At 55.2% G+C, this 18852-nt stretch overlaps 1 protein-coding gene across 4 annotated transcripts; it reads left to right on the top strand.

Moving 5' to 3' along the window:
• Positions 1–431: 431 nt before the first annotated feature.
• Pear1 (platelet endothelial aggregation receptor 1) lies at positions 432–18803 on the top strand. 4 transcript variants are annotated; one of them, XM_003475643.5, is made up of 24 exons: positions 432–555; positions 6594–6688; positions 8135–8244; positions 8834–8938; positions 9312–9412; positions 10229–10321; positions 10532–10775; positions 11247–11367; positions 11542–11678; positions 11762–11974; positions 12051–12225; positions 12304–12424; positions 13332–13495; positions 13584–13686; positions 13801–13947; positions 14144–14269; positions 15343–15471; positions 15582–15710; positions 15870–16082; positions 16241–16329; positions 16427–16562; positions 16719–16793; positions 16882–17130; positions 17629–18803. In XM_003475643.5, exons 3-24 carry the CDS (start codon positions 8144–8146, stop codon positions 17778–17780), a joined length of 3123 nt encoding a protein of 1040 aa, XP_003475691.2. In that variant the 5' UTR covers positions 432–555; positions 6594–6688; positions 8135–8143; the 3' UTR covers positions 17781–18803. The 4 variants fall into 4 exon arrangements, with proteins under 4 accessions (XP_003475691.2, XP_063106423.1, XP_063106422.1 ...); XM_063250353.1 differs by having other exon boundaries at positions 8834–9101; XM_063250352.1 differs by lacking the exon at positions 17629–18803 and adding an exon at positions 17310–17609 and having other exon boundaries at positions 8834–9101; positions 16882–17231.
• Positions 18804–18852: the final 49 nt, after the last annotated feature.

The following is an 18852-nucleotide window of genomic DNA, read 5'->3' as shown; positions in this document are numbered from 1 at the left end:
AGCGCTGGTTCCGTCTACGCAGAGGACGATGCGCACTGCAGCCGGCCACCAGGGGGCGGCTGTGGCGTCGGGTAGCGAAAGCAGGATCGCTTCGCGACTGAGACGCTAGGCTGGGTCTCTACTAAGATCACGGTGGTCGGGCTGCACTGGGAGGTGCCCAGCGTGAACGACCTCCTCTGGGCTGTGCACAGCCTTGTTGTACATCTAGGAAGCCGAGGCTGGAGTGTCAAGTCCCCCTTTGTAGTCAGGAAGCCGAGGCAGGAGGGTCAGGTCCTCCGAGTCGCACCGCTGGTTGACAGAGAGGAGGCAGCGGCGGTGACCCCTGTACTCGTCCCTACGGTCCGTCCCCTCGATCTAGCCCCTCCCTGCTCCCCGGCTTCCTGGTCAAAACTTCCAACCCCGCGCAGGCCCGCGCCCCGCCCCCTTCCTGCCCCCCGCCCGCCCTGCGCCCCTCCCCTCCTGCCTTCCTAGAGGTCCGCAGCTTCCATAAGGGCTTGTCTCGGATCTTCCTCCGCGCTCCGCCGCCAGCCGGACGACCTGCGTGGGCCAGAGCAGGTGAGTGGGGAGGCGACGCTGAGACCACCCTGCCTGTAAGGACGTAGACCCGGGAAACCCCGGCTGGTGGAGAGTGGGGAGGGGGCAGGGCGGGGCCTCCAGCCGGCTGCTTGCCACCAGCTGGCGGAGAAGAGGACTAGTTGTCCCCTGTCCCCATCCGACGTCGTACTTCTGTTTGTCCTTCCCAAAGAGGGCCAGTAAAATACAGTGCTTATTTCAGGGTTGCTGTGAGCCTGAGATGAGCCAGCCTAGGTAGATCGGAGCCTGCTCAGTGGCTGTTAGGAAAGGCCTCTGTGAGCTTTGCCCCTAATGGGGACTAAGAATTCTGCCCGATGTCAGGCATCTGGATCCTCAGAAAGCAACTTGGGTGGGTGGGGTGGGGCAATGCCCACACCGTGTGTGTGTGTGTGTGTGTGTGTGTGTGTGTGTGTGTGTGTATGCAGGTGGTGTGGGGCCCAGGAACCCTCCCTCCCCCACACCCTATCTGCCCCATGTCCAGCCTCCATTCTTGTGCTCCTGACTCTCCTGCTGTGGCCCTTTAGGAATGGTGTTTCAGGATGAGCTGAGACTTCAGTCCCAGGGGACAGGAACAGTTTGTACTGGCCTGAGTTTCCCAGGCTCAGCCAGCCTCCTCTAGGACGTTGACAAGGCTGGACTCCAGCCCTGTCCTGGGACGGGCCTGGGTTGGGGGCCATTCTCTGAACCCCACCCTGCCCACTCTGTGGTGCAGAACCTGTGTGCATGTATATGGAGCCAGTTGCAGCTGCTCCTTGGCCTCCACTGAGGCCTCTTGAGCCTTCCCCCACCCTTCTTACTTTGCAGCTGCCCACCCTAGGCAGCCAATTGCTCCTGCTTTCCACTGGGAGGTGAGACAGGAAAGCAGCCTCTTCCCTATCCACTGTCTCAGTATTCCCTATCAGGCCTTCCTGGAGGGGGACTTGCCAGGCAGCCCCCTCCACCAGCAGGAACTCTGGGGACAGATAGGGGTCCTGGGTTGCTGGGTGCCTCCCAGAGCAACACATTGCTGGGAGGGGCGAGCCCAAGCAGGGCCTCCATGTGTTCCCTGCCTGTCTTCTGAGCAGCTCTGGCAGAAGAGGGCTTGGGATTATGCCAGCTGTGGGCAGGGATGGTGGTACCTCACCTATTGGGGAGAAACCAGCAGAAACAGGGACAGAAGGCTCAGACAGGCAGATGAAGGCAGAAACAGCCAGGCTTGGGGGACCTCAGAATTAGAACAGAAAGGTTAGAAGGCCATAGAGAAGCCACGAGGGCAGAAAGTGGAGGCTTAGGGAAGTCAGACCTGGTCCAAAAACCCCTGCACTGTCCTGGTTGGCTGTGGTCCTGTGCAAACTACCTAACCTTTCTGTGTTATTTCTCTACCTATAAAATGGGTCTAACTATAAAATGGGTACTAACTTCTGATAGATGGGATTGGCAGAAGACTGAAAGAAAGCTATTAAGCCCATGGTAGCTGGTTAGTGTCACAGCCCTGAACACAGCAAGACAGACCAAAGAGAAACAGTCCCTGACTCTGACCTCTGCCCCACAGAGCAGCACGTTGGCTGCAGCCTTTGTGTAGAAGGTGAACAAATTGGCTGGTAAGGGGGTGTGGGCTCCGGTCTGGAGCACCACACCCCACCAGCCAGGCAGCCTAGTGCCCTGCGCTGCCGTGTACTCATGTCCTAGGAACTTGGATGCCTGCCTTTTGGAATTCCTGCAGAGGTCCGGAAGGCAGATCTGGAGCTGCCTTTTGCTTCGTAACTTAGGGAATTCTTTCTAAATTCCACCTTCCAACGCTTGCCCCTGACATGCCACACTTCTGTCTCCAGTCCCTGGGAGGAGGACTAGTCCCACTGCCCAGTGAGCTGAGGATAATCCACAGCTTCTCTGTGCCCGGAAGAGCCACTGAGGCTCCACAGACTCAGCCCTGGGGTGTCCACCCAGCCCTTACACAGCTTGAGCTCTGGGTGCTCTGTGTGTTGGTGCCTGCGGTGTTGGGGAAGTGTCCTGCCCCAGGAGCCCAACCCAGTAGCCAGACAGACCTTAACGGAAGTGCAGCTCAGGGGTGTAGCACTTGCCTAGCACATGTAAAGCCTTGGGTTTGATCCCCAGCATTGCCAAACAAACAAAAAAACTCATTGTGGTTCTATTCAGATGGTCATGGGGGGAACAATAGCCCCCTCTATAGCGGGGTTGTAGGGGCTGCAGGTTGCCAGGGTATCCCGAAGCAGGCCAGTCCAGTAAGTGCACTGTCCTCAACCACATGGAGGGTCACTGCTGCCCAGACCTGGGCCAGGAGGGCAATGTGGGATCTTTGAAGGCTGCTCTGGTCCCCTTGGTAGCCAACCCCAGAACAAAGCTGAGGGAGAATTCCTCACTGTCCTTTGGGCTACAGGGTCTATGGTGATGGCTGAACCAGTAGGAAAGCCTTGAGTACAGGGAGGAATGGGGGGCTTGGGCTCTTGGGTGGCTTCCTGGAAGAGGCCAGCCTTGAAAGCTGGGGAGGACTGGGTGTTCCAGGGTGGCCTGAGCAGGGGTGGCTGTGTAATGGGAGGTATGTGAGGGCAGTGGACTGCCTGGGATTGAAGGACAGGATGGGGAGCCACAGAAGAAGGTTGAGGGGGCCAGTGGTTGAACTTGGAGGGCTGGGCTAGCTGCTCCTTATCCTATGGAATCCTGTCCACCACTGTGTCCTGTGAAGCAGATGCTAGCCCCACTATTGCTGGTGGCAGTTGGACTGTGCTTGGAAGTCATTTTCCAAAAAAGCCTCCATGCTTGATGCATGAAATGAGTAACAGTCACTAGCACCCCTCCAGGGTGGCAGCCAGGACTGGGTCTGGCACTGGCGTCAACCTCCATTGGGCACAAAGTAGATGCCTGGTGAATCAAGAGTTCTAGTTTCCCTGTTTCCTGATGAGTAAACAGGTCAGACTGAGGACCCTCTAGCTCCGTTTCCTGAGCACAGAGAACACAAGGCCGGCCCCTCAACCCTGCCCCTCCCCGCCAGGCCCCTGGCACACACACAGGCTTCCTGTCCCTCCATCCGGCAGACAGGCTTGGAGCTGAGGCCCTGCTCCTGTGTGCAGGAGGGACTTTGTGCTGTCCTGAGCTGTGGCTGTAGAGCTGTGGGCTGGGGCGTGGGTGGAACTCCCTGGGGATGGGAGGGACCTCGCTGCTGAGTAGGGCGACTAAGTGATCCTGTCTTCTTGGTATACATATGTAGGAAGAGACATTGAGAAACGTCCATGGACAGGGAGAGACAAAAGATCACAGACACACAGGGAAAGATAGCCTCAGCCCCAGCTAGGGATGCACAGCCTGGTTAGGTGGTCATGGCTGGAGTTCAGCCTCCACTCCCTGCTTGAGTGTGGATGACCTTATCAGGTGAGCGTCCTGCAGGACCGCATATGGACGCTTTGATGTAGAAAAGGAAGGAGAGAGGCAGAAAGACAGAGATTAAGAGACTGATAGAGAAAGTTTATGATGAATAAGAAAAATGTCAGAAAGGAAGCAGCAGAGTACAGGCTCTGATCCCAGGCTCTTGGCTGAGGCTCGGTTCCAGGGTGATTACTGGAACCCAGCATTCCAATCTGCGTTGACTTCTGTGAGTTGGGAGGTGTCTGCCATACAGATGAGGAGTGAGAGGCTCTGAAGGCCAGGTGACATAACTGAGATCTAACATCTTGATAGCAACAGAGAAGGACTAGAACCTTTGAACCAGAAGATGGAAAGGGGACAGAGATGAGAGGAGGGCAGGAGGAGCAGGAGGTGGTGCTGGGGGCAGGGTCCAGGCCTCTTGCCTTGTCAGTGCCTCTGGCTTGAAGATCTACCTGGCGGGTGGCCCGTGGTGGTTCTGGGGTATCAGGTTCTCGGTGGAGCCTGGCCCCTCCCGTCCCCATTTCCTCTCTCTGTGTCAGCATTTTCAGCCCCCTTATTATTCCCGGATCATCCTGGGGGTTCTTCAGAAAAACAAGAAACAGTTTTTCCCAGAATCAATGCCCAGATAGCCTGACAGCCCCAAGGGAGGGATGGGGCCATGGTAGTGCTGGAGCAGGAGGAGGTTTAGGATGCTATAGTGGGGACATATAATGTCAGTAGAGCTGGGCTTTGGTTGTGTAGTGGCTCCAGGAACCTTATTTGTATTATCTCAGTCACTCAACAACCCCACAAGAATACTATTATTGTTCTTGTGTATAGAGAAGGAGCTAGCTTATTGGGCTTCACAGCTGGGTTGGAGCTGGGGTGGGTAGAGGGTATGGAGCCGGAGGTGGCCTGTGCTGCACCACTGTCCAGAAGAGCTAGAAAAGAGCCTCTGAGGAAGGTTCTGTTGCTGCTGAATTCCATCTGCCTCCCTCCCCCCGAATTCCGTGGCTACAGACCCTCGCCCATTCACCAGGAGCTCTGTTCCCATCCCAGAAGCCCCAGACTCAGTTTTTCCTCCCAGGGGCAGGGGTGCAGGGGAGGTAGAGACCCAGCTCAGGGAGGAAAGGGAAGGGAGCTGTGCTGGCCCCTGTATGGGCTTGGAGGCTGGAAAGGGACGTGGCCAGGCAAGTGGGCCTGGGACCCCTGAGACTGGGCAGGAGCCCAGCCGGTTTGCACATGGAGGTGGAGCAGGAAAGAGCCCCTTGCTTGCTAGTCCTGACTATGCACGCATCACTGTTCCCACGCCTCCATCAAGTTCTCAGGGCAGCCTCCACCCACTCAATTTCTCCTCTCTGCCTCCGCCAGTTCCCCACTCTCATGGGTGAGATGTTACAAAGGAGACTGAAAGCCTGGGCTTCTGTCTGGGCTCAGGAAATACTGGACCCCTTGGGAGCCTCCTCGAGCCGCCTGGGTTGGGATCCCAGCTCTGACACTGCAGCCCGTGTGGCCTTGGCAGGGTTCTCACCCTCCTGTGCCTGCTTATGTTCTGTAAAGTGTGGGCTCAACTGCTACTGCTGGTTGGCGCTGAGGTGTGCTGTACCTGAAATGATCCTGCAAACTACTCAGCGGCCGCTCTGCCCCAGCTTGGTGAACAGCAACTGTGCTCAGATTGTTCGTGTTGTGAGGAAAGGTATATGGCCCCCAGTCAAGAGCTTAGTGGAAGATGGTGGCTGAGTAGGGGAACCAAGGCTACAGTAGGGGGCCTGGGATTGCTCAGGGAGTACATTGTGGGCCCTGGGACAGAGCAGGGTAGGAAGCCAGGAGCTGACTGATGAGACCCAGGGGTGGGGGTTGGTGCTGTACAACACATGGACCCCATGGCTGCTGGGACTGGATAGGAGCAGGGAGGCATGGGACAGGGCCTCAGGTACCAGTGCTGGGGACAGAGGCGCAGATGGGAGCAAGTGTGGTAGTTATGGCTGGGTTCTGGGCTCCTCCTGTGCTCCCCTTCTCTGGGGGTCTCAAGGCAAAGCTGTGCTTTCCCTGATAGGACCTGCACACCATCTCTTCCTCCTTGCCATCCACCCACGGTTCTCCCCTCGCCCCACCTTGGAATCTGGCCTCTGACTGAGCAGCTGATGCCTCCACTCTTCAACTCTGCCCTTGAGGGCCTTCAGCAAGACAGAGCCCAGCCACTCCCTATCCGCTTCCCCTCCCACAGCCAGTCAAGGAGGATTAGAGCTGCTTTTTGAGTAACACTGTGTCCTCCTCAGGGTCACCACAGAGACCCCACAGCACTGGGAGGATAGAACAGGCACTCACTCTTGGGCAGCTGCTCCCGTGAATGGGGAAGGATTTCCAATGGGCTTGGCAGTTCCGCCAATATGTACTTCTGGGGTACATGATCTCTCGGGGACGATGGATGTGGATTAACACTGGGACAGACTGTGAAGGGTATCTGAAGGGTACCCCTGACTATGGCCTCTCCCTGGGCGCAGAACTGAGTCCCCACAGTGAGCGTGGTGCCAGCACAAGACCAAACCACCAAAAAAGAGTCCTCTAGCCTGGCTCCCTCCTGCATGCCATGTATTCGAGGTGGTGGAAGGATGGAAACTCCCCTGCCATCATGCTCTTTGAGCCCCTTTTCCCAATCAAGCTCTGTTTCCTGTTTTTAGGTTCCACATCCTGAGAACTGGGATCCCCCAGGACTCTGTGACTCCCACACCCACACTGGGGCCCTGGCCCACCTGAATTCTTCAGACCTCACCTGGTGAGTTGCCTGGCACTCAGGGAGGGTGGGAGGAGCACAGATACAGCCTGGCAGGGGACAAGGGGCAGGCGATAGGTGGGATAGGTGGTGGGGCACAGTGGCCTTGCTTACAGAGGGTGTTGGAAATTTGCTGTGGAGAGCAGAAGGCGCTCTGCGGATGAGGGGGTGAAGGTTTGCTGCTGGGGGATTACTGGGCAGGCAGGGTGCAAGCAGCAGAGATAGTTAAGGAGACCTGCAGGGAAGGAGGAGCCTTAGAACCTCAGACCCCGAGAGTGTGTGGGTGAGGGGTGGGGGTAGCGCAGCAGCATTCCAGAGATATTCACAGGGTGTGGGGCCAGGGACCGTGACCTTCCCTCTTCTCTTCTCTGAAAAATTGCAAGCAGATGTGGGTGCCTCAGGGAAGCTTAGCTGGGTGAGATTTAGGAACATTCAGCTCAGGACCAGCAGCCTCCAATACTCAGCCCAGAGGATGGACTCCTTGAGGTCCTGACCCTCTTCCCACCCACAGGGTGAGGCCAAGCAGAAAATGGAGAGGAGCCCATTTCTGTGGGAGGTGGGGACCTCCAAGGGTGAGGGATATGGGGCTGGTGCAGGGGTGTGCTGACAGTGTTTCACAGCTGCTCCAGCGGGTTGGCCTTGAGCACTGTATGCGGACGTTTCCCCCACCTCCAACATGGCTAATGCAGTCTTGTTGACTGTGCCATTGGGAAGAGATGTGCACAGTTGCCCATCCTCAGCCAGCTGCAGCACACTGCAGTTGTGAGACCACCTGGATCCAGCCCCATTTCCACCCTGTAGAGCAGGAATCCTAGCAACATTTTGTTAGAGTGACTTTGGCTTCTACCTACATACATCAATGACAGGAAGCTCACCCCTGAGGAAGCCAGTTCAATTACTGTGCTGTTCTGGCTGTTGGAAAGTCCTGAGCCAGAGTCTGTTTCCCTCAGAATCCCCTTCATTAGCTCCAGTATCATCATGCCTTGATGTAGATATCAAAATATACTGGGTGCATACTAGGCTAGGGGCTGGGCATTCAGAGATAAAGGGGTCTGGGACTTTGTTTCTGGAGGAGGTGGTGAGGGGACATTGTTAGAACAGTGGTGTGTGGGTGGATAGTGCTGGGGGGGGGTCTCTGGAGATATGAATGGGGCAGTCAGCAATGGAGCACAGTAGACAAGGAGAGGGTTCTTTGAGTCAGGCCCTGATCGATGTGTGTCCTGGAAAGAATGAGGACCAGAGACTCTAACTTAACCAAGAGCAATCTGGTGGGAGAGATCTTGCCTCTACTCAGGAGTAAGATCTGGGAAGCCAGAGCTGTGGAAGCATGGGGCCAGAGGCAGCAGCTGCTTTCTTCCGCACAACCACTGCCCAGATCTCTGCAGACATTGTGTTCTGGCTGCTGGCCACAGTGCGTTTCATCTGCTGGGCGCCTGGCCCTTTTTGCAGGTTCTGGCAATGTTGCCACCTCTGCGTTTCCTCCTTCTCCTGGCCCTAGACTTGGGGCTGAGCAGAACTCTCAACTCCAATGACCCCAACACTTGCAGCTTCTGGGAAAGGTGAGAGGGGCCCCTGCTGTTTGTACTGTGAGGCACCAAGCCCAGACTCCCTGTCTCCCAGGGCTCCTCTTCCTGGCTCCTTCCCTTGCCTGATACCCTCTCCCCAGCCTCTTCCCTGCTCTGATCTCTGTTTCTGCTCTCCTTTCCTGGGCTGTCTCTGCCCTTTCCCCATCTCATCCCTGGGTTCCTGTGGGAGACCAGCTGCAGGACAGAGTGCAGGATGGAACCATTCACTGTGAAACAAACAGAGTGGCTGGCCAGGGGTGAGGGAGATGGGGCTAGGAAGCAAGACCCGGGGCAGAATTTAGCCAGAAGTGCTTCAGCTCATCACCACCATCAGCCTAACCTGAAAGTCAGCCCTCACTCAGTCTTCCCTCATGGACAGAGAGCAGGCCATGAAGGGTGCTTGGATGGGAGGTGTGCTGGGAACATTCCAATTCCAGGGGTCTGCCAGACTAGAAAGGTGGGGCCCAGATGTTGGGGCATTGCTTCTCCATGGAGGCCAAGATCTTGCCTCTGCTTCCCTCCCTGCCCTGTGTCCACTCTGGCCTCTTGTTGCCCTTGCCCTGACCCTCTTCGTTTCATACAGCTTTACCACGACCACCAAAGAGTCGCACTCTCGGCCCTTCAGTCTGTTCCCTTTGGAGCCTTGCAACAAGCCCTGGGAAGACCTCCATACCTGCCCCCAGCCCACGTGAGTGCCCAGTCCCCTCCACAGGGCTCCTGAAGTGTTGCCATCTCTGTCACAGCCTCAGCCTGGCACTGGCCTCTGGCCCTACCCCTTTCTCAGAACCTGTGGCACTCAGAGGAAATCTCTGGCATCAGGACACTCTCATCTCTTCACTCAAGGGCACATGGTCTGTACAGGGAACACATGGCTGGCATGCATATGAATGCATGTGTACATGTGTGTAGTGTATGACTGGCACACATGCATGAATTTGTGCTTGTGTATGGGTAGCACCTGGCTGGCATGTTCATGTTCGTGTGTGAGTGTGTGTATGTGTGTGTGTGTGCACACGCGCAGCAGCCAAGAACACTGAGGGCCTTCTCCTGGGTCTCCCCAGGGTCGTCTACCGGACTGTGTACCGCCAAGTGGTGAAGACAGACTACCGCTTGCGCCTGCGCTGCTGCCAGGGCTTCTACGAGAGTAGTGGGATATGCATCCGTGAGTCCTGCCTTGGGCCAGGGCTGGCATGGAGTAGGAGGGGCTTAGCCCATCTTCTGAAGCTTTCTCTGCCCCCACCATGCTGGGGCTACTCCTGTGCCCCTTCAGGTGCTTGCCTTGGCCACCAGCCAGGGCAGGAGCAGCAGGGCCAGGCACAGATGGACTGGAAGTGGAGGCTGGGCTGCTTGGCTCTGGGGGCCACTCATCTTTCAGCTACATGGGCAAGAGACACAGCTGGGCATCTAGCTGTCCACACAGCCAGGAAGCTGGGGTCCTCAGGGTCCTGAGTAGTTCCTCCTCAGTTCAGTTCATACCGTCTCTGGCTAACCCATCCTCCATATTTCGGAGCTCTTAATCTGTCTTTGTGTGGTGCAGGGCTTGGTGTCTGGGTCCCTTTCTGCCTTTTCCTGTCCCTGTGTCTGCTGTTCTCTGACTTTTGATTCTTGTCTCCTTGCCCACTGCCTCCCCCTGCACACTGTAGCTCCCAGAGTGGAGCCTGCCCTCTCTCCTCTTCCCATCACTAATTCCTGTACTGTTTCCCAGCCTGAACCAACTACACCTTGTCTCAGACAGCTTGAGCCCCACACCATTTTACTGTGTTTAGAGTATTTCACAAGAGGGGCCCGGAAGCCCAGAACCCTGGAGTCTTGTCAAGTCCTGACTTGAGTTGCTTCTCCTCCATTTTTCTCCATCGTGGGACAGCAGTGGGGCTGGAGAGCTTCAGTCCCTGGTGTGGGAGGGAGCTGGGGTGCAGATATAAAAGGTGGGTAGATGTGGGGTGGAGGCATCTTCTCATTCACTCCATCTCTGCCCCAGCGGTTTGTGCCCAGGAGTGTGTCCATGGCCGCTGTGTGGCGCCCAATCAGTGCCAGTGTGTGCCAGGTTGGCGGGGCAATGACTGCTCCAGTGGTAAGTGGCTGGTGACCCCAGAGATGTCCTCCCTACCAGGGCACAGGTGCTTAGGACTCCAGGGGAAATACCCAGAGCCCCACTTTCAGCTAGCTGCCTTTTCCAGAAATGTGGTACAGAGTCAGAATGGGAGCAGGGGAGGGACTAGACAGAATGAGGCTGGGGAGGGGTTAGGCTTCTGATGATCCCTTTCGCCTCCTTATCCTACAGCATGTGGCCCCGAAATGTGGGGGCTGCAGTGTGACCAGTTCTGCCACTGTGGCAACAACAGCTCCTGCGATCCTACAAGTGGGGTGTGTTCCTGCCCCTCTGGCCTGCAGCCTCCCAACTGCCTTCAGCCCTGCACCCCTGGCCACTATGGGCCTGCCTGCCGGCTCCAGTGCCAGTGCCATGGGGCATCCTGTGATCCCCAGACTGGAGCTTGCTTCTGTCCTCCAGGGAAAACGGGGCCCAGGTTCGTAATTTGATGAAGTTGTAAAGTCAGGCCACATAGATATTCTTGGGTGATGAGGCACTCAGAGTCCCAAGTGTAGGAATGGAGTGATCAGGAGACCAGGATCTTAGTCCCAGCTCCGCTGCTTCCTGGCCCAGCAAGTTTGAGGCGCCCGCCTAGTCTTCCTGACTGTGCGAGGGTGCCTGCTGTCTTCGTGGACTGCCACAGCTGGAGGCAGCAGGGGTGTGGGAGTGTGTTGTAAAGGATGACCAAGGCAGGTAGAGAACAGGCATGAGGTTGGGCAGTCCCAGGTCTGTGCTCTTTGTGATCTGCAGTCCTAGCTGGGAAGAGCATGTGTGGCTCCATGAGCCCCACGCAGGGCTTCCTCTTAGGATTGTCCTGTGTGCAAGCGGCCACCTTTGGAGATGAAGTGGGTGATGGGTGCTGCATGTAGTACTTGTTTATACCCTGACTTCACCCACTGTCCTGCAGCTGTGGTGTGTCCTGTCTCCAGGGCACTGCTGGCTTCTTGTGCCCTATCACCTCTCCTTGCCAAAACGGGGGCATCTTCCAAGTTCATCAGGGCTCCTGCAGCTGTCCACCTGGCTGGATGGTATGTATGGTGGGCCTGTGGGAGTCTGGGAGAAGTTCTGGATGAGGCTGTAGACAGCAGTTCAAGGAGGATGTGTGTAAGAGTAGGTTCAGGGGACTCTGGGTCCCAAGGGGTCTTGTGGCCATGGGGAAGCTACTGGGAACCTGGAGTTTTGTTGATTTCTCACCCCCACAGGGCACTATTTGCTCCTTGCCCTGCCCAGAGGGCTTCCATGGACCCAACTGTTCCCAGGAATGTCGCTGCCACAACGGTGGCCTCTGTGACCGATTCACTGGGCAGTGCCACTGTGCCCCGGGCTACACAGGTGATCGGTGAGTAGCACAGGCCCGGGAAAGCCTTGGGGAGCAGACTGGCCGGAGGCAGACATGGTCGTATTCACTCCACACGGTGCCAGGTGTCGAGAGGAATGTCCGGTGGGCAGCTTCGGGCAGGACTGTAACGGCACATGCGACTGCGCCCCAGGTGCGCACTGCTTCCCTGCCAACGGTGCATGTCTGTGCGAACACGGCTTCACCGGGCACCGCTGCGCCGAGCGCCTCTGCCCCGATGGCCTATATGGCCTCAGCTGCCAGACAGCCTGCACCTGCGACCCGGAGCACAGCCTCAGGTGGGTCTCAGGTGGGGGCTGTGGTACAGGGACCCTGACCCCAGGGCCTGTGCTCAGGAGCACCCTCTCTCCGAAGCTGTCACCCAATGCACGGAGAGTGCGCCTGCCGGCCAGGCTGGGCGGGCCTACATTGCAACGAGAGCTGCCCGCGGGACACACATGGGCCTGGCTGTCAGGAGCACTGCCTGTGCCTGAACGGTGGCGTCTGCCTGGCCGACAGCGGCCTCTGCCGGTGCGAGCCCGGCTACACGGTGAGACGCATCCCGCGAGGAGGTTGAAGGGGTAGGTGGGCCGGACAGGACCCTCTTACTAGCGCCTTCCGCTTTCAGGGGCCCCACTGCGCCAGCCTCTGTCCCCCCAACACCTATGGGGTCAACTGCTCCTCACGCTGCTCATGCGAAAACGCCGTCACCTGCTCGCCTGTCGATGGCACGTGCGTCTGCAAGGAAGGTGAGAGGCTGAGTCTAAAATGGTTGGGGGTGGGGCCATGGGAAGGGCCTAGGCTGCAGGATAAGGGCGGAGCTGACCAGGCAGCAGCTGGACTGTGGGAAAGCATCCAGGCTATTTCCTTCCTGGAATATTTACTTTGCTTTTCTAAAATCATAACTCATACTGGTCCTTAAAGGCACAGGCCACAATGTGGCTTACTGTTGAATATTTCTCACCCTCATTTATACAAAACAGTAAGGCGAGTGTGCATCTGTAATCCTAGCTGTCCAGGAGGCTGAGGCAAAAAGATTGTAAATTCGAAGCCAGCCTTGGCAATTTAGCAATACCCTGTCTCAAAATAAAAATTTTTTAAAAGGCCTAAAGTTATAACTTAGTGAGAATGGTTTAGTGCACAAGCCTTGAGTTCAATTCCCTTGAAAAAGAATACAAACAAAACAAAACAAACAAAAAACTACCCTCCCCGCAAAAACCCCCAAATGGTGGCAGTGCCAGAAATGTTGTGGCACATTGGTGATCTTTAGACTGAAATTTGATATATGTGTGTTTTGTTTGGCTAGCTCTCTACTAAATTTAACAAATACCCAATCTCTGTTGTCTTACACATGATCTGATCATTCACTTAGTTATCTACTAAGGCCTCTGTAATCCTTTGGGGTTTTGTTTGTGTAATGCTGGGATTGAACCCTGGGTTTTGTGCAGGCTACATTCCCCCCCCCCCCAGCACCTGTGTATGTTGCCAACTTCCTTCAACATCTAAAAGTTCATATGCATGTGTCTTATGTGGTGCCATGAGCACCCCACTCCTGCTCCCAACTCATAGTGGAGAACCTGCCACAGCCAGAACTTAGGATGTGCTTATGCAGAAGGGCAGCTGGGTACTCATGCTCATATGCAAGTCCCCCTCTAGGTTGGCAGCGTGGTAATTGCTCTGTGCCCTGCCCACCTGGAACCTGGGGCTTCAGTTGCAATGCCAGTTGCCAGTGTGCCAATGAAGGAGTCTGCAGCCCCCAAACTGGAGCCTGTACCTGCACCCCTGGGTGGCATGGGGCCCATTGCCAGCTACCTTGCCCGGTAAGAGCCCACAATCCATGTGTCTGGGAGAAGGGAGGGGATGACACCTCAACTGACTAGTTACCCCATCCTTTGCTTCCTCCCCTAGAAGGGGCAGTTTGGCAAAGATTGTGCTGACCGCTGTGATTGTGACCACTCTGATGGCTGTGACCCTGTTAATGGACATTGCCAGTGCCAGGCTGGCTGGACAGGTGAAAATTTTAGGTGTTCAAGTCTCTTTATGTAGGGGGATGCAGCCCACATAAAATGCCCCTGTGGAACATGAAAGGCCTGGGTCAAGTTCACCCTGCATTCTCTCCCAACAGGCACACATTGTCACCTGCCCTGCCCTGAGGGTTTCTGGGGAGCCAACTGTAGTAATGCATGCACCTGCAAGAACGGGGGCACCTGCCTGCCTGAGAATGGCAACTGTGTGTGTGCACCTGGCTTCCGAGGCCCCTCCTGCCAGAGATGTGAGGCTCCTTGCTCCCACCCTATCCTGCCAGCAGCAGGGTACTATGCAGTGTCAGATGCCAGAGCCCAGCTCAGCAACTTTTGGGCTCTTGGTCTGACTCCAATCTTCAGAACAGCACAGTGGGAAAGATGGGGGGAGATGTTAGCAACCAGGGCTGCCCCTACTTCCCAGTCACCATGTACCCTTGTGTCTAGCTTGCCAGCCCGGCCGCTATGGCAAACGCTGTGTACCCTGCAAGTGCAATAACCATTCGTCCTGCCACCCTGTGAATGGGACCTGCTATTGCCTGGCTGGTTGGACAGGCCCTGACTGCTCGCAGCGTATGTGGTTTGTTTTCTTTGAACAGGGTGTGTACGTGGGTGGGATGAGAGGAGACCTTGGTTTCCCTTCTCTTGGGCATAAAAGCCTATGGACTCACCTTGATGCAGTTATTTCTATAAACAATATGAACAAATACTCATTGGGCAGCACCTACATGCTGGGTACTGGTTCTGGGTGCTGAGAGTGCAGCAGTGAATATCAGGAAAACCATTCCTTGCCCTTTGAGATAGGGCGTCTGAGAAGAACATTGTTTTATGAAAGTAGGGGAAATACTAAGGTCAATTTTGAACATTTTTTTTATATTTTACTTTTCGTTGTATGTATTACATACGTATGTATGTATTTATTCACATGTTGTCTTTCCCACATAAATATATGGAGATGGTGATGGAAAAGACAAAACAGAAATTAAAGCCAGTTTTGAAAAGGGGACACAGAAGCTGTTGCCTTGCAAAAATCTGGAATTAAGCTTCCCAGCAGTCAGAGTGAAGAAGGAAATTATCCTGGTGAAGAATTTGTCCATAGAATTTAGTAGAAACTATTAGGTTACTTCTAGGGTCAAGGACACAAAAATAATACATTTAATAGGGTAGATATTACTTCTTCCTTAGGTTAAAAAACAAGACAGGAATCCAAGTCCAGACCTAAGGAATCCAGGGTAGTTTAGGAGCTTGTGGTGGCCTGGTCCTGGGTGTGTCAGTTTGTAGTGGCTTTAGACAGTGGGTGGATAGACACGCGGGCCTGGCATTCAGCGGATGAAATAAAGTTAGTGTGAGTCACTGGTGCATAGATACGGTCTGAAGCTTTAGTGATTCCTAGAGACTAAGACCAAGCAAAAGACTGGTGAGCCAGGTGTGATGGTGCATGCCTATAATCCTAGTATTTGGGAAGGTGAAGCAGGAGGATCACTGAGAGTTTGGGGCAGCCTGCACTACATAGTGAGTTCAAGGCTAGCCTGACCTACATGGTGAGACCCTATTTCAAATGAGAAAAGTCCTTAAGGGACCCTAGGGAGTCAGGGTTAGTCCCAGAGGGGAGGATCCACCCACAGCAGGCCCCTTGTCTCCTACAGCATGCCCCACAGGCCACTGGGGGATTAACTGCGCCCAGTCCTGCCAGTGTCAACATGGTGGGACCTGCTACCCCCAGGATGGGAGCTGCATCTGTACCTCTGGTTGGACTGGACAGTATTGCTCAGAAGGTACCCACAGCAGGGGACACCATCCCTGTGCAATTCAGCCCTCACTAGGGAGGAGGCTGCAGCTTCCTGTTTCCTGTGACCCCAGCTTGCCTCCTGGGCTTTCTCTCCAGTCTGTCCTCCAGGGATGTTTGGTGCTAACTGCTCCCAACCATGTGAGTGTGGTCCTGGAGAGAAGTGCCACCCAGAGACAGGGGCCTGTGTGTGTCCCCCAGGGTATAGTGGTGCACCCTGCAGGATTGGTGAGTTCTCAGCCCTCTTCACTCACACTGTCCCCAGGGAATAAGGATTAAGGGCTGTCACACCATCTCTGCCTTCTACTGGGCACTTTTCCTAGACAAATACCCTAGCTCACAGAAGAGCTAAGATACCCCCCTGAGTGTCCACCTCACCTCACACAGGAAGCCAGGAGCCCTTCACCATGATGCCTACCTCTCCAGTGGCCTATAACTCACTGGGTGCAGTGATTGGCATTGCAGTGCTGGGATCCCTTGTTGTGGCCCTGATAGCACTCTTCATTGGCTACCGTCATTGGCAAAAGGGCAAGGAGCATCAGCACTTGGCAGTGGCGTACAGCAGTGGGCGGCTGGATGGCTCTGAGTATGTCATGCCAGGTGAGCTGGCATAGAGGCGTGTGGCACAAATGAGGCATGGGAAAACAGGGTGCATGGGAAAATGGGAAGTAGGGAGGAGGAAGGGAGGTCAGGGAGGCTGAATTACTGATCTGGGACAAAATGGGCCATCTCTGCGCTCCCCTGTGTCTGTCCTGCAGATGTTCCTCCAAGTTACAGCCACTACTATTCCAACCCCAGCTACCACACCTTGTCACAGTGCTCCCCAAGCCCCTTACCCCCTAACAAGGTCAGTGCTGGAGAGGGGATGCACTGGAGGGATGAGTGCATACCTGGCTTGTGGGGAAGCCCAGTCCTTGAGTCTGCTCTGCCTATGGCACTATCAGGTTCCCGGCAGCCAGCTCTTTGCTAGCCTCCAGGTGCCTGAGAGGTCAAGTGGAGCCCACAGACATGACAACCACACCACCCTGCCTGCTGACTGGAAGCACCGCGTGGAGAGCCCTCTAGCATCTCTGGACAGAGGTAGGGGCTGGAGGCCATGGTTCTGGAGTGGATGCATCTGTGTAACCTGCTGCTGCTCTTGCTGAGTGAGTGCAGGAAAAGGACTGAGGCCCAGTTATAGAAGAGGCTAGAACCTGGGAACTGGACCTTGACTGCAAGTTGCCTCCCCCTCTTTAGGTAGCAGCCGCCTGGACCGAAGCTACAGCTATAGTTACAGGCACGGTAATGGCCCAGGCCTGATCTCTAATAAAGGTATAAGCACAGGGGCTTTGAGGGAGGGGTGGACTTGGGTCAAGAGCCAATGTCTTCATGGAAACTCAATTATTTCTTCAAACCCTAGGGAGCATCTCTGAAGAGGGGCTGGGGACCAGCTTGGCTTCCCTGAGCAGTGAGAACCCATATGCCACCATCCGAGACTTACCCAGCCTGCCGGGGGGGCCCCGGGAGAGCAGCTATGTGGAGATGAAAGGCCCTCCCTCAGCTTCTCCTCCCAGGCAGTCTGTTCAGCGCCAGAACAGCCAATGTTGTTGGCAGCCCCAACCACAGAGAGACAGTGGCACCTATGAGCAGCCCAACCCACTGACCCTGGGTGAGTGCTCCCTCTTTGAAGGGGAAGGACCGGAGCAAGAGAGGAACAGAGAGAAACACAGGGAGAGAATAAAGAGGTGGTCAGACTTGGGCTCAAACCAGGTGACACCGGAGCAAGAGAGGAACAGAGAGAAACACAGGGAGAGAATAAAGAGGTGGTCAGACTTGGGCTCAAACCAGGTGACACTGGGGAAGTCACATTGTCCCTCAGAGCCTGTTTCCTCATCTGTAGGGTTCTCTGCACTCAGAGGCTGAGGATTTAAGTAGTGGTAGTGTAGCACCTGAGAAGTGGGGGGCAAGTTAGGGGACAGGCTGAAGTGATCTCTCTCACTGGAAGCTGAGGGCTGGAGAGGCTTTCGCCCAGGGCTGCCCAGCCAGGTGGTAGTAAATGTGCCATGTCCAATGCCTACTTCTTATTGGGCAGAAGGTGCTGGAGGGGGAGGTGATGGGTGGGAGGTTGAGGAACTCTTCTCTCTTATCTTGTGCCTTTTGTCTCCAGATCGAGACTCCATGGCCTCCCAGCCCCCTCTTCCTCCAGGTCTGCCCCCTGGCCACTATGACTCACCCAAGAATAGCCACATCCCTGGACACTATGACTTACCTCCAGTACGGCATCCCCCATCACCCCCACTCCGGCGCCAGGACCGCTGAGGAGCCAAGATGATATGGCTTTACCTGGCCCTTGCCACCCAAGGCTGGGGACAGAGCTTTGTGTATACTGCCAGGAGCAGGGAGAGGGCTGGGAGGCCGTGATGTGCACATATTTAATGAAGGAGGTGAATGGAGAGCTGGGAGCCTCACTGTAGTTCCCATCAGAGGAGACAGTGGTGGGCAGGATGACTGGTTCCCTGTCACAGACCTGCTGCTCCCCAGCCCCTCAGGGTCTTGTGTACATAAACTGGTGGTTGAATGTTGCTGGATGACTCTGATTTCAGATTGATTTTTTTTTTTGGTACCGGGGATCAAACTTACAACCTTACGCTTGGCAGGCGAGTACTTATGCCGCTGAGCTAAAACCTCAGATTGATTTTTTTTTTCACATAAAGGTGTGGTTTAACAGATTGATTTTTAAAATGTGTAATGGGCACCTTTTCTGTGCACACCTGTAGGGCACTGTGTGTGTGGTCCTGTTCTTGGGCATTTACCACTTAGCCCAGCAACAAGCCAAGGAGCCCAATTAGCTCTAGCAGTAACTCTGCTCTGGCCTTCTGCCTTCACTCACCACTCCTCCATCCACTACTCAGACACACCTGGGTTAGCTTGCCAAAAGGCTTCCTGTCTTCTTACGTGGCCCTTTGCTCCTGGGCCAGGGTCAAAGCTTTCAAAGGTTTTAGAGGCCTTGCTGCTGGGCTAGTTTGTCTCTCCCACTCCATCTTGAACTGTGTTCCCTAATTCTAATCACACTGGCCCCAGGTTCTGCTGGTTCTGCTGGTTGTCACACTTCTTCCTACCCAAGGGGCTTGCATGCCATGGTGCTCTTCTTCTTGTCACATGTGGGCCCAGTGTGTTCCTCTGAGGACCAGCAAGGGGCAAGCATCACTCTGATTTCGTATTGCTTGTGTGATTATTGCATTGTTTTCTGCCTACTAGACTGTACATTTCCTGAAGGCAGGACTCTTGTGTTTATGCTCAGTATTGTTTACCTTTGGCACTCAATAAACGTTTCCTAAAACACTTCGTGGCTGAGTTAATAAAAGTATAAATGATGGGGGTTGGGGATTTA

The sequence above is a fragment of the Cavia porcellus genome, unplaced genomic scaffold (assembly GCF_034190915.1).
Source record: "Cavia porcellus strain 051 isolate PalLab524CR breed Dunkin Hartley unplaced genomic scaffold, mCavPor4.1 scaffold_6, whole genome shotgun sequence".
In the NCBI taxonomy this organism is placed as follows: Eukaryota; Metazoa; Chordata; class Mammalia; order Rodentia; family Caviidae; genus Cavia; species Cavia porcellus.
Note: the sequence above shows the minus strand (reverse complement) of the source record. Positions and strands in the feature narration are given on the sequence as shown.